Source organism: Cordyceps fumosorosea (assembly GCF_001636725.1).
Source record: "Cordyceps fumosorosea ARSEF 2679 chromosome Unknown scaffold_26, whole genome shotgun sequence".
Classification (NCBI taxonomy): Eukaryota; Fungi; Ascomycota; class Sordariomycetes; order Hypocreales; family Cordycipitaceae; genus Cordyceps; species Cordyceps fumosorosea.
The window spans coordinates 7050-19917 of NW_017387326.1; the positions used below are offsets into that span (position 1 = coordinate 7050).

The 12868-nt window shown below is 33.3% G+C and overlaps 1 protein-coding gene across 1 annotated transcript; it reads left to right on the forward strand.

Annotated features, from left to right (window-relative positions):
* Nucleotides 1–11805: 11805 nt before the first annotated feature.
* ISF_08002 (metalloprotease 1) lies at nt 11806–12724 on the forward strand (the record flags this gene model as incomplete). Its single annotated transcript, XM_018851605.1, has 2 exons — nt 11806–12060; nt 12149–12724. The coding sequence occupies 2 exons, from the start codon at nt 11806–11808 to the stop codon at nt 12722–12724; spliced, it is 831 nt and encodes a 276-aa protein (XP_018701091.1).
* Between the last annotated feature and the right edge of the window lie 144 nt (nt 12725–12868).

Genomic DNA, 12868 nt, shown 5'->3' on the forward strand with positions numbered 1-12868 from the left:
GAGAAGCTAAATTGGCTTAAGAAATTAACTTCAGTCGCTCTTTATGTTTGCTCCAGACTCGGATGCTTATGTATTTCGATTCTATGTCACAGACATCCTAACAATCAGTACTAATTAATAAGACCCTTACTAAAAACTGATTGATTACTCGTGGCGTTACTGATACTGATTGATTAGCTTATTAGTAGGTGTGGGAACACTGTGTGCTGGTTGTTTCCCTCACGAACATATAAATCCATTACACCCTCACACACGCCACATCATATACTCCACTAGTATCCCTAGAAAAAGCCTAATATAGTAATTAAGTAGCTACTAGATGTTAATCTATAATCCTCTATACGTAGGATATAGGTATAACGAAGCTACTAAACATGTATATTAAAAATTAGCTTATTCTTCTTCTAACTTCTAAGGCACTCTATCATCTTAATCGCCTCCGCCCCTAGACGTGCATGGTTAAACGAAATAGTACACTAAGTGCTTAAGAAGACACACTCTACTTTATCTAACATAGGCGCAATCGAGAGCACGTTAAGAGCCATTTTATATAACCGTGGATATTTAGTCCGCTACTCCTCCCTACTCCACTATATAAGCGGACTTAATATAATCTTATATAGAGTCCTATTTATAAATTTCTCTAGCTTATCTACATCGTCGTTATCTATTTCTATTATATTAAGCGACTGTGCTAGCTTATTATATACTGTTATTTCTATCTCTAGAGCATCCTTTATGGTGCTCTCTATAGTGTAGTCCTTATACTAGCTCTAGATCTACTAGGCCTTACTAATCGCTCCCGTATGCTAATCCGCGTGCTAGTTCCAGTGGAGGTATTTAATCGCTTAGATGGGTGCAGAAGTAATGCTATAGAATTATAGGTGTTTCGCCAGTCTTAAAATAGTACTTATTAAGCATAAACCAGCCCTACACACACTAGCATAGATTAGTTTCGCTTTTTTATATTAAAAATGAAAATAAGACTTAGCTATTTCCTAGTGCGTAGATACCCCTAGTAGTGTAATTTAGTAGTAGTGTGACACAATAGTGACGGACATAGTACTTAATAGTTATTTTAAATGTTAGTAGTGGGTAGTAATAATTATTTTATAAGGAAGTCTACCCTATAAAAAGAAACTAGCTAAGTACTAATGTTTTTTACTAGTTAAGGTAGTAATATCTAAATTTTAATATAAATCTAAGATTTTCCTATAAACCTATATTTATAACTAGTATTATAGATAGTTAACTACTAGTTTAATTCTTTATTACTCTATATATAAAAAAGACTAACTTCCTTAATTATATATTTAACTATATTTAAACTTTATATTAATACTTAATATAAAGTATTAATATATAACCTATATAAGGTTACTATCTTAAAAAATAAAGTTATAATATATTTTCTTAGTCTACTTTATTACCTTTCTTATAATAAAGTATATAACCTTAGTATTTAAATAAGAAAGTAGAATATTCTATAGAATAGTAATAAGGTTAAAGAACACTTTTAAATTCTATATATATAAAACATTATAGTTAAACTTAGTTAATTAAAATCTAATAGTATATAATATAAAACTATAATAGAATATACTTTTATTATAAAGGATTAATATAGGATATAAAAGTATATATATAATAAATATTAACTTTAATAGGTAGTTAGAGTAGTGGACTTAGGAAATAAAATAAGCTATAAGCTATACTAAGGAAGTATAGAGAAGAGTCTAGAGGATAAGAAATTAAATAGACTAAGAGACTACTACTAAGTTATATAAAATATAAACTTAAACTATAACTAAAGTATAATAAGTAGTATAAAGAATATACTTTAACTAAATTAATAATATATTCTTACTTTAGAGATAGTTTAGGTAGGCTAAGTAGAATATAATAGACTATATTATAAATATAATTTTAATACTAGACTAGTTTAAATATAGATTATTAGTTTAAAAAAGAGAGGAGAAGGCTAATATACTAGTTAAGAAGTTCTTTTTAAACTTAATAAAAGTAGGAACTACTACTAAACTAACTAAGGCGTAGGGTAGACTTAACTATAAGTAGGATACTATAGAAATCCTCATAGAAATAATACTAGAGGAGGTTAATAATACCTTTAAGAACTATATTACTTAGAATACACTAAGGCTAGATAGGGTCCCCTATAGTCTCCTAAAAGCCCTTAGTCTAACCCTCCTTACTATACTTACTAGACTATATAACTTATTCTAGAGATTAGATATTACTTAGTATATATAATACTAGGCTAGGACTATAATAGTCCTATAAAAGCTAAAAAAGAGCCTAGTTAAGCTCTATATAGTAGGGGGATAGAGACTAATTACTCTCCTTAATACTATAGAAAAGCTTTTTAAGAAAATACTTATAACCTAGATTATAACTATAGTAGAGACATACTAGATCCTACCTAAGGACTAGATAGGTAACTAGAGATAGAGATTAATAGAGATAGTAATATCTATAGTAGTAGAATTAGTAAAGGTAATATAGGCCTACTATAAAACTATATTACTCTTTTAACTAAATATAGTTAGGGCCTTTAATAATATTAACTATTAACTACTCTTAAAAGAGATAAAGAGACTAAACTTCTTAATATAGATTATTAAAATTATTTAATCCTTCTTTAATAATTAAGTAAACTAGCTTTAGATTAATAGTAGGTTAATAATATAAAAAGTAGTTAAGTAAGGGGTACTATAAGGCTCTTTACTTTTACTTATCCTTTTTATCCTTTTTATATCCTCTTTATATACTACTTTTAAATTAGTCTTAAGCCTATATACTATTAGGTTTACTAATAATATAAACCTCCTATATATTAGAAGGAACTATAAAGAAACTAAAGTAATAATAGTAAAGACTTAGACTATCTATAAAGAATAGTCTTAAAATAATAACCTAGACTTCTTAATACTAAAGTTTAAGCTTATATATTAATATAACTATATACTAGACTTAGGCCTAATTACACTTAAGAGTATAATGGTTTTATTAGTTAACTAAATATAGTTATTAAGTATAATCCTTACCCCTACCCTAAGATAGGGGAAATAAATTAAAATAGTATTTAATAAGGTTAAAATAGTAATCTAGGCCCTATATACTACTATTAGAAAGTTATAAGGCCCTTAAAGAAAAGAAGTAAAAGACCTCTACTTTAGAAGTATTAGACTAATAATAACTTTTAGAGTTATAATATAGTACTTACCTTCTACTAGGGCCACTATAGGCCTAGTCTAAGTCCTTAGTAGCCTTTAAGTATAGTGCCTTAGGATTACTAAGGGAGCCTTTAAAGCTACTCTAAAGTACTATATAGAGGTAGAGATAGGGGTTCTCTTTATTAACCTATACTTTATTATTTAAAAAAGTAGGATACTAAATTAATAAGAGACTAATAGAGCTATAGTATAACTCTAATACACCTCTATATAGGTTATCTCTTTTATACTATAATAAGACTAAAGGAGGAGGACTACTAAAACACACTCCCCCCTCTTACTCTAAAACCTATATAAAAATATCCCTAGGGCCCCTAATAGGTCCTTACTAGGGGACTAGTATATACTTAAATAATAAGTAATATAGTAGTAGGAACTATAATAAGAATATAAAGAAACTAAGTAATAAAGTAAAGTAAAGTAATTAACTACCTTCTTTATATATAAACTACTTTAGGCCTAATATAGGTCCTACTTAGACTTAATACTATATATACTAAGGCACTTTAGTTTAATTATTATATAAATAAGGATAAAAAAGATAAAACTAAATACTTTTCTTTTTAAAAAGAAGGTCCTTAGGTTTAACTTAAATATATACTACTATATTAATAAGAATAAGGATATATTCTACTTTTTATTATACTATATAGTAATTAGAGATAGAATAGTCCCTAGTTTACCTTTAATATAAGACTAATATAATATACTATAAGTACTAGACTACTTAAAGGAGAGTAGAGTAATAGTAAAGTGGCTATATAATATATAAAGACTAATATATATAATAGTTAAATAAAGGACTTATATAGAGTAAGACTAGCCTAAAAGTAAAATAAAGTATTAATAAAATAACTTTTATTTATTAAAAAACTACTACTATTAGACTAGACTAAGACTATATTATAATTATACTATAAATTACTAGGGCTTACTTTAGTATAATATATAAAAGAAAAAATTTCTAGTAATTAGGACTAACCTAGGCCCTTATTAACTATAAGCTAGGATTACTCTTTAGTATTACTAAACTCCTTATTATCTTTAGTCTCCTCCTCCTCCTCCTCCTCCTCCTTAGGGGTTAGGGCTAGGGTAAGAGTAGTAATAAGGGTAGTATAGACACTAACTAGTAAAGAGAGCTAGTGGTTAATATAATAAATCTCCTTAAGAATATTAAAGAGTAAAGCTTAATTAGCTAAAGTAAAGGGGTAGCCTAGGGTTATAATAGTAAAGATAATAAAGATAATACTAGTATTATTAATAGTAGTAAAGGTATAAGGGTATAGTAGGGTAGGGGTAGGGGTAGTAATAGTAATAGTTACTATTAGGTTAGTAGTATTACTATTAGATTAAATCTAGTTAGTAGCTACTTTAGTAGTAATACTATTAGTATTATAATAGACCTAAGTTATAGTATAAATAAAGTATAAGAAGTCCTAGTATTCTAAGACTACCTTTAGCTTAAGGCTAGGGTACTCTAGTAGTTAGGCCTAGAGGGTAGTAGTAATAATAGTAATAAAGAGTATAATCTAAAAAGATTAGTAGTAAGGGTAATATAAAAAAGGGCTAGACTTATAGTAGGGTATTATATATAGAGTTAAGTACACTTAGTATAAATATAACCCTTACTTATTAAAGTTAGTAAAGTTAGGATTATATTAAGGATAGTATATACTAATAGACTAAAAGTAAGTAACTATACTAGTAGTCTTAGTGTAGGTAATATAGTGACTATAGAGGGTCTTATAGAGCTTATTTTACTCTAACTCTAGCTTAGTCTTATATAGAGCTAATATAAACTTAGTACTATTAATAAGAGTAGTATATTTATAAGACTATAATAATAAAAGGATAGACTAAGACTAAAATAGAGTAGACTTACTATAATAGGAGAAGTTATTAAGTATTATATAACTACTAAGGGGTTAGGACTAAGTCTAGTCTAAAGGTAAGGGGGGGAAAGTACTTATATTCTTTATAGGTATAAAAATAAAGGGTTTTTTATAAATAGTTAGTTTTATATAGGATAGGGGTAGACTAAGGATAGTAAGGAGAAGGAGAAATAGGGGTGGATAGGGATAAAATAGTATAATAATAAGGGTGAATATATAGAATTAAAGAGGCTAAAGAAGAGAGAGGAAAGGGAACTAGAAAATAAGGGTATTATAGTCTCTATATACTTACTAACTAGTAATAGATTAGTTAGATTAATTAGATTAGTTATTAGTAAAGAATAATAATAGTAAATTAACTACTAAGTTAGTTAGTAAGAACTAATATAAGGCTATACTACTACTAAGGGGGTGGCTATAGGTGTACTAAGGATAGGCCTTTATATAATATTTATACTAAAATATAATAACTAATAAAGAATATAATAAATAGTATAGTTAATATAAATAATAAACACTTAAAGAACTATACTCTTATATAGACTAAAGATAATAAATACCCTAGGTATAAGCTAGATACCTACTTACTTAAAGATATAGATAGCTATATTCTTTTATAGCCCCTATATAGAGATTATAAGCCACTACACTCTAAGATAAAGGTAACTAGGAACACTCTAGCCCTAACACAGCCTATATAATTAGAGAAGGTAGGGATAATAAAGTAGAAGATATTAGAGAGGGGGGAGGAGAAGTAATAGAAGGGATAGGACTAAAAATAAAAACCTAAGGATTAAAAGAGAGGCCTATACTAGACCCTACTAGGAACTAATATAAGGCTAACTACTTATAGTAGAAGTAAAGGTTTTCCTCTAAGGACTTTAGTTTTTTATTTACTATTAAACTTATAAAGGTACTAAATAAGTAGACTAGTCTAATTAGTATAATATAATTAATTAATTAATAGTAGATATTATAAAGGTTAACTATTTATAATTTTAAAAGTAACTTACTAAATAGAATTAATTAAAATATAATAGTAGTTTAATCCTAATCTATAGTTAGTCTATTTTTTAAGTAAAGAGTTAGTTTAAATATATAAGTATATATAAGTAGTTATTATAGTATAAGTTATATTAGGAGATATCTCTTAATAGTAGAACTATTGTTTAGATTAATTAGTAGAGATCTAGTCTAACTATCTACTAGAAATCCCTTTCTTTATATATCTATCCTATCCTCTACTATATTCTTAGGATTATAGGATTACTCTAGATTACTAGTAATCCCCTTATAATCTAATATCTATAGGATTACTACTAGCTTACTATAATCTATAATAATTTAGTTATATAACTTTATATCCTAATTAGGCGACTTATAGGTTCCTACCTAATTGCTTCTTTAGACTACCTCCTAGCTACTTTATATACATTCTTAATTTATAATAAAGAAGTGCCCTAATAGGACTCTAATAGTATAAGATAGTTCTTTAATTTAATATATTCTACTTCCTTAGAGTGTATTCTAATAAAGGATACTATAGGAGGTTCTATTAGATTTTCTCTATTATAGAGCTTTTCTTTTTTATCTAATTGTCAGGGCCCTATTAGGGCACCTGTTAGAGCCCCTACATTGTATGTGTCAGGTGCGTATGAGCACCTATATAACAGCGAGCTGCCGCCGAGCTCTCTACGAGGGGGCAGCGATAATTCCATCTTTATAAAAATACAAAAAGGGATCATTACGTGACTAGAGTCCTCCGAGCGAAGCACCTCACACTAATAGTAGTTAGATTCTAAAATTCTAATCTTTATTAGAGTATATACTATAGTCTATTTAATAATTAGTATTTAAAAAGTATTCTTTATTATTAACTATACTAATATTATAAGTTAATAAGTCTTTATAATTTATTATATTTATTCTATAGTTTTCTTTTATTAGTTTCTACTATTTCTTAAATACTTTATATTAATTTATAAAATATCTTAACTTCCTATAGTTATAGTAAGTCTTCTCTTTCTACTTAAGAGGGTTTATATATATTATATTCAGTTCTATAGAGTCTAAATAAGTTCTCTATACTATAGACTCTCTAATATATTATTTATTATTTAGTTAATTATATAATAACTAGTAGTTCTATTTATTTTATCCTTTATACTTAAGTTATTTATTATAAAGTTAGTTATTAACTTTAATAATTTTATTAGTAAATTTATTAAAAGTATTAAATTAATTATCCTTTATAATTTTATTCTTTATATTCTCTTATAGAGTATTATAGAGTAGCTTTATTATACTATTATTATTTTATTTAAAGTAGTTTAAAATATACTTAAATTCCTTTATAAAGTATTAAGTAGATTTAGTCTACTTAAGGGTATTAAGTTTATATATACTAGTATATATTTTATTTAAGTCTTTAAAAGTAGTTTAAAGTAATTCTTTAAAGTGTTTATATTATCTAAAGATTTATATAGTTTTATTCTTAGGTTCTTTATTATTAAAATAGTCCTTAAGAGTTAGCTCCTACTACTCTATTACTTTTCCTATAAAGAGGTTTTTAATATAAAGTATCTATACTATAGGGTTAATAATAATAGTATTTATATATAAATAAACTTTTATCTAAGTTATAAAATTTTAAATATTATCTTTAGTTCTATTAAATAAGTTAGGTTTAAAGAACTTTAGTAAAGTAAGGGTTCTATTATTAGTATTCTTTATAGTCTAGATTTAAATAATAAGTATATTAATCTACTACTTTATTTATACTATAGTATTATTTAGATTAGTTATTATACTACTAGTAGTAGATATTATAAAGATTAACTACTTATAGTTTTAAAAGTAACTTCTTAAATAGGACTAATTAAAATATAATAATAGTTTAATCTTAATCTATAATTAGTCTACTTCTTAAGTAGAGAGTTAGTTTAAATATATAAATATATATAAGTAGTTATTATAGTATAAATTATATTAGAAGATATCTTCTAATAATAGAGTTATTACTTAGATTAATTAGTAGAGTTTTAGATTACTTAGTTATAAGAATACTTCCTCTTTAAGTACTTATTTATCTTTCTACTATAACTCTAGATTAGAAGGCTTAACCTTTAATCCCCTAGATCTCTATAGGATTACTACTAGCTTACTATAATCCTTAGTAATCTAGTTATATAACTTTATATTCTAATTAAGTGACTTATAGGTTCCTACCTAGTTGCTTCCTTTAGCCACCTCCTAGCTACTTTATATACATTCTTAATTTATAATACCTATATAGTGTCTAGTTTAAAAAGAAGAAAAAGCTATAGAGGCTATTAAAATATATATTAATTATATAAATAGTAGGATATACTATATAGAAGTAGAAAATAACTAGCTTATTAGAGGTAGAAAATAAAATCCTTAGAGGTTAGTTTAAATACACTTAGTATTAGCACCTAAGTGTTTACTAATAAGAACTTCTATATACTAATAGTACTACTAACTTCTTTAGTTATATACACTTATTAGTATTCTTAATAAAATATAAATAAGTACTAGTTATTATATATAAATAACTCTATTACTTCTAATAAACCTATATTATACTAGTGACTATCTTTACCCCCCCTTTTATAGGTGTATCTTAGTAATATATACTAACCCTCTTAACTACTTTTCCCTAACCCTAATATATATAATAGACTATAGTAGATAGTAGGTTAGGCCTATTTTAACCTAACTATATAAACTTTATAATACTATAATAATATTATATCTTTTATAATAAACTTATACTTTAGAAACTACTATTATCTTAAATTTCTCTTTTTAATAATATACACTATACCTATTTTACCTAGCTATACGGCCTATTTCACTTTAATGAACTCTACTCTAACTTTTTAACGAACTCTACCCCCTACTATTTTATAGGGCTCTATAAATTTTTAACGAACTCTAGTACAGTTCGTTAGCGCATTAGTGATAGTAATTACAGTGTCAACAAACTACGTAAATATCACTAGTCATCCTTGTCTGCACAAGCATGACTACACTATGCCATCCGCAACTCCCGTCCCGTCTCCTCCTCCTCACCGTCGCCAACTTGCCTCGCACTGGCACATTCTCCTGCATACCCACCTCCGGCAAGCCTCCAACTCCACCCCCTTTTGAAAGGCCAAGCATAGGAGATGCTTAACTGGCCGCGTATGCATCATGCAGCCTGCTTACGACAAGCTTCAATTCCGCCGCCGCTGGCCGCGAACAAGTTCTGCGCGAATCGACCCCCAGCAATTCCAGGACACGGGAATCGAGGTCTTGCGCTGCCGTGCTGGAATAAAAACCCGTGACACCCCCTCTCGTAACCGTCCGCCGTGCATTTGTTGGGCACCATTTTTGTCTGGCAGGTTTGCCTAGGCAGTTACACACTTAGGCTATTCTCGTACTGTTTTCATCGCTTCGTAGTTGGCCTTTTCCGTGGTCGGCTCTCCAAATGGCCATGTGGAGATGGATGACTGGTTGGTGGGCTGGTTGGGCCATAGTAACGCTCCTCAATTGCAGAGATGAAAAAATAAGTGGCGAGGTCGAAGACGACGAGGCAATGAAACTAGGCGCGTTATCACGACTTTTTTGGATTGCTACGACGCTTCTTCCCGAAAGAAAAAGAGGAAAAAAAGTCAGGCCAGGCCAGACGGTTGGAAATTTTTTTTCCATGCTGGGCGGGCAGCCGAGAGGGGCAAGCAGGGTCCAGCTTTTTGGTCGGTCGACATACAACTCGAGCTGTTGCTCACAAACATCTACAACTAAATAGCGAGGGCAGCATTAAATTCCAGGTAATGCCAGTTAACTAGCATGTAGTAAAACAAACTAATCGATATTCTGAGATTGTGGCGATTTAATCCACCAGAATAATACCCTGGACTGTTAGCAACTGTCTCCTCGACAAGGTTGGTGTTGGCTCAAGTTTACAGAGTAGCTTCCTGCAAGCACGATTGGAAACCCCCATCCTAGCGGCAGCTTTCATCGCTGGTGTAACATGTCTTCTACTCGGTACGATTTATGAACACTACCAGCACCGGTTTACGGGTAACATGGCTCATGCTACGGCAAAGCCTCGTACTATGTCCTCTACTTTGAGTTGCACGTCGATAGGCTTATTCAACTTTTTTAATAAAATTTCCAATCTCACGACAGTCACATCGGCACCCAAGGCATCGGCTAGGGAGCATATGAGGGACACTTGCTAATATGGGAAGCAAGATAAACTTCAACATAAGCTGTAGAGCTAGCGACCGAGCGAACGGGTGGGACAAGCCCGTTATCAGCCATAAACCCTAAGATCACAGACTTCACAGCCACCCCCAAAAATAGGCCCAAGCGGCGGACCGATGTAGAATGCGGGAAGCTGACATGTATGCTGCACCAATGAAGTCGATTGCAACACACAGATCCATGTTTACGCAAATGATCCACTCGAGAACAGCGAGTCGAAGCTCTTTAAAAGTTGCATGTCTAGGCGCAGATCTCCTCGAGAGTTGCCGTCCTTGTTCAGTGTTATAGCCGAGCTGGAGGGCGTGGCGTCGCGACTCTTCGGTCCAGACGTGCGTTGCTTTCGGCACTACGAAGATGCGAAGTTGCTATAAAACTACCTCTCCTTTTTGATTGTCTCTCAATTTCACTGTTGAGCGGTAGCATTTATTTTTGTTTCTTCGCCTGTGTTTCGCGGAGGAAAATTGACGCCAGCCCCGTGGGCTATGGGCAACTATGAAAGGTAGCACGTGCATTAGCAACTCTACATAGCAATATAAGAGCACATGCATATGCATAAGATAGTCACCTGTTCACTGCATAGAGGGCGCTCTTTTAAGATTATTACCTGAAAGTATTATGATTAAGGCTCGCTAGGAGAATACCTTCCGCGGTTCGTCTATCCGTGCCGTGACTGTCCAAGCCCATTGGGCGGAGACTCAACGAAGCCCTCACAAATCATAAACCGTGTTCCCTGAAACGCGAGGTGAAGAAGAAGTCTAGAAAAAGTCTAGGCCTAAGATTTTACCAAAAGATAAAAGAGTGCGCAAATCCTTCCACTTCTAGGTGTAGCTGTTTGCCCCTCTAAGCTGGATATGGAAGGTTCTGTAGAAACGCTCTTCTTGGCCGACGAGGGAATTTTTTGGGCCAAAGCCTAGCGCTACTGCGAAAACATAGATCCGACACGCCTTTTATTACTGTTGATCCCGGGACATCATCCCGGCCTTTACAGGGGCACATCATCGGAAGCTTCTTTTTGCTTGTCTAAAAGGCCCGCTGCCAAGGGCCGTCTAGTCTGTAAGGCGCCTGGCGCTCTCTGGGGAACAGCGACCTCCCCGATTGAGAAGGTCATGCTTATTGTTTTCTCTTGCCCCCATGACAGTGTCGGTAGTTGCAAAGGCAGACGAAGCCAGAAAGCTTTATCGGTGGCCTCTCGTATCAAGTGCGAAGGGACGATACCGGGCCGCTAAGAAGGGAACGATTCGCGGAGGGAATCAGAACTGGCAAAACTATATAAAGATGAAGATGGAAGCTGTAGGATATTTAGAATTGCTTCATCACTGGTACTCAACACACTCTAAATACTTCATTGATACCTTCTGTCTACTGGCTTCGCTTGAACCTCAATCAACATGTCTCTTAAGAAGTCGCTTGCTGTTGCAGCCACCATCGTGGTGGCCGTCTTTGGAGCCGCTCTTCGCGAGTTCGAGGAATGCGGCACGGAAGAGCCGGGCCCAGAGATGCGCGTCGTCGCTGCCCAGATGGCTGCTGATGAGCGAGCCGCATCGGCCGTTAAAGTCGACGCGAAGCGTGCTTCCGACATTGACATCCCTACCTACATCCACGTCGTCTCATCCTCCAAAAGCGAGTCCGACGGCAACATTCCCGTAAGACAAGAATTACCCATATATCCCTAAATCCTCTGCTGTGTCTGTGTGTGTTGTGCTGACGTATCCTCTTCTTCTTCCGATACAGGACTCCACGGTCAATGCCGCCATCTCCTCCATGAACGACGGCTACAGTGGCAGCGGCTTCCAGTTCTCCGTCCAAAAAATCACCCGCACCGTCAACGCCGACTGGTCTAACAACAAGAACCTCGAGACCATGAAGTCCAAGCTGCGCCAGGGCGACTTCCGCACCCTCAACATCTACATTGTCCCCAAGCTCGTCACCTCGGACGGCGTCGGCCTCAACGGCCAGTGCACCTTTCCGTTCCGCTCGCCGAAAAATGTGCCCCAGGACGGCTGCATCGTCCGCACCGGCGCGTACAGCAACGAGCAGACCACACCGCACGAGGTCGGCCACTGGCTCGGCCTGTACCACACCTTCCAGGGCGAGACGGACACCAAGTCGTGCGATACGACAAACGACTATGTTGATGACACGCCGGCGATGAAGATGACGCGGGGCTGTGATACGGACTCGGACACATGCCCGGGGGGCGGCAAGGACCCGGTGACCAACTTTATGAGCTACAATAGCTGCCGCACCGTCTTTACCAGCGGCCAGCATGACCGCATGAACAGCATGTACAACAAGTACCGCGCTTAGGTTTCTGAGAGAGGGTTGATGGAGGTTATGCTTGGTGTTTGAAGCTTGGAGCGAGGCGTACGGAGTGATAACTTTGCCTGAACACCTAGAGGTAGCGAGACACTTGTGCGGAAGGATACATGTAGCGAATTTGATGAACGATGT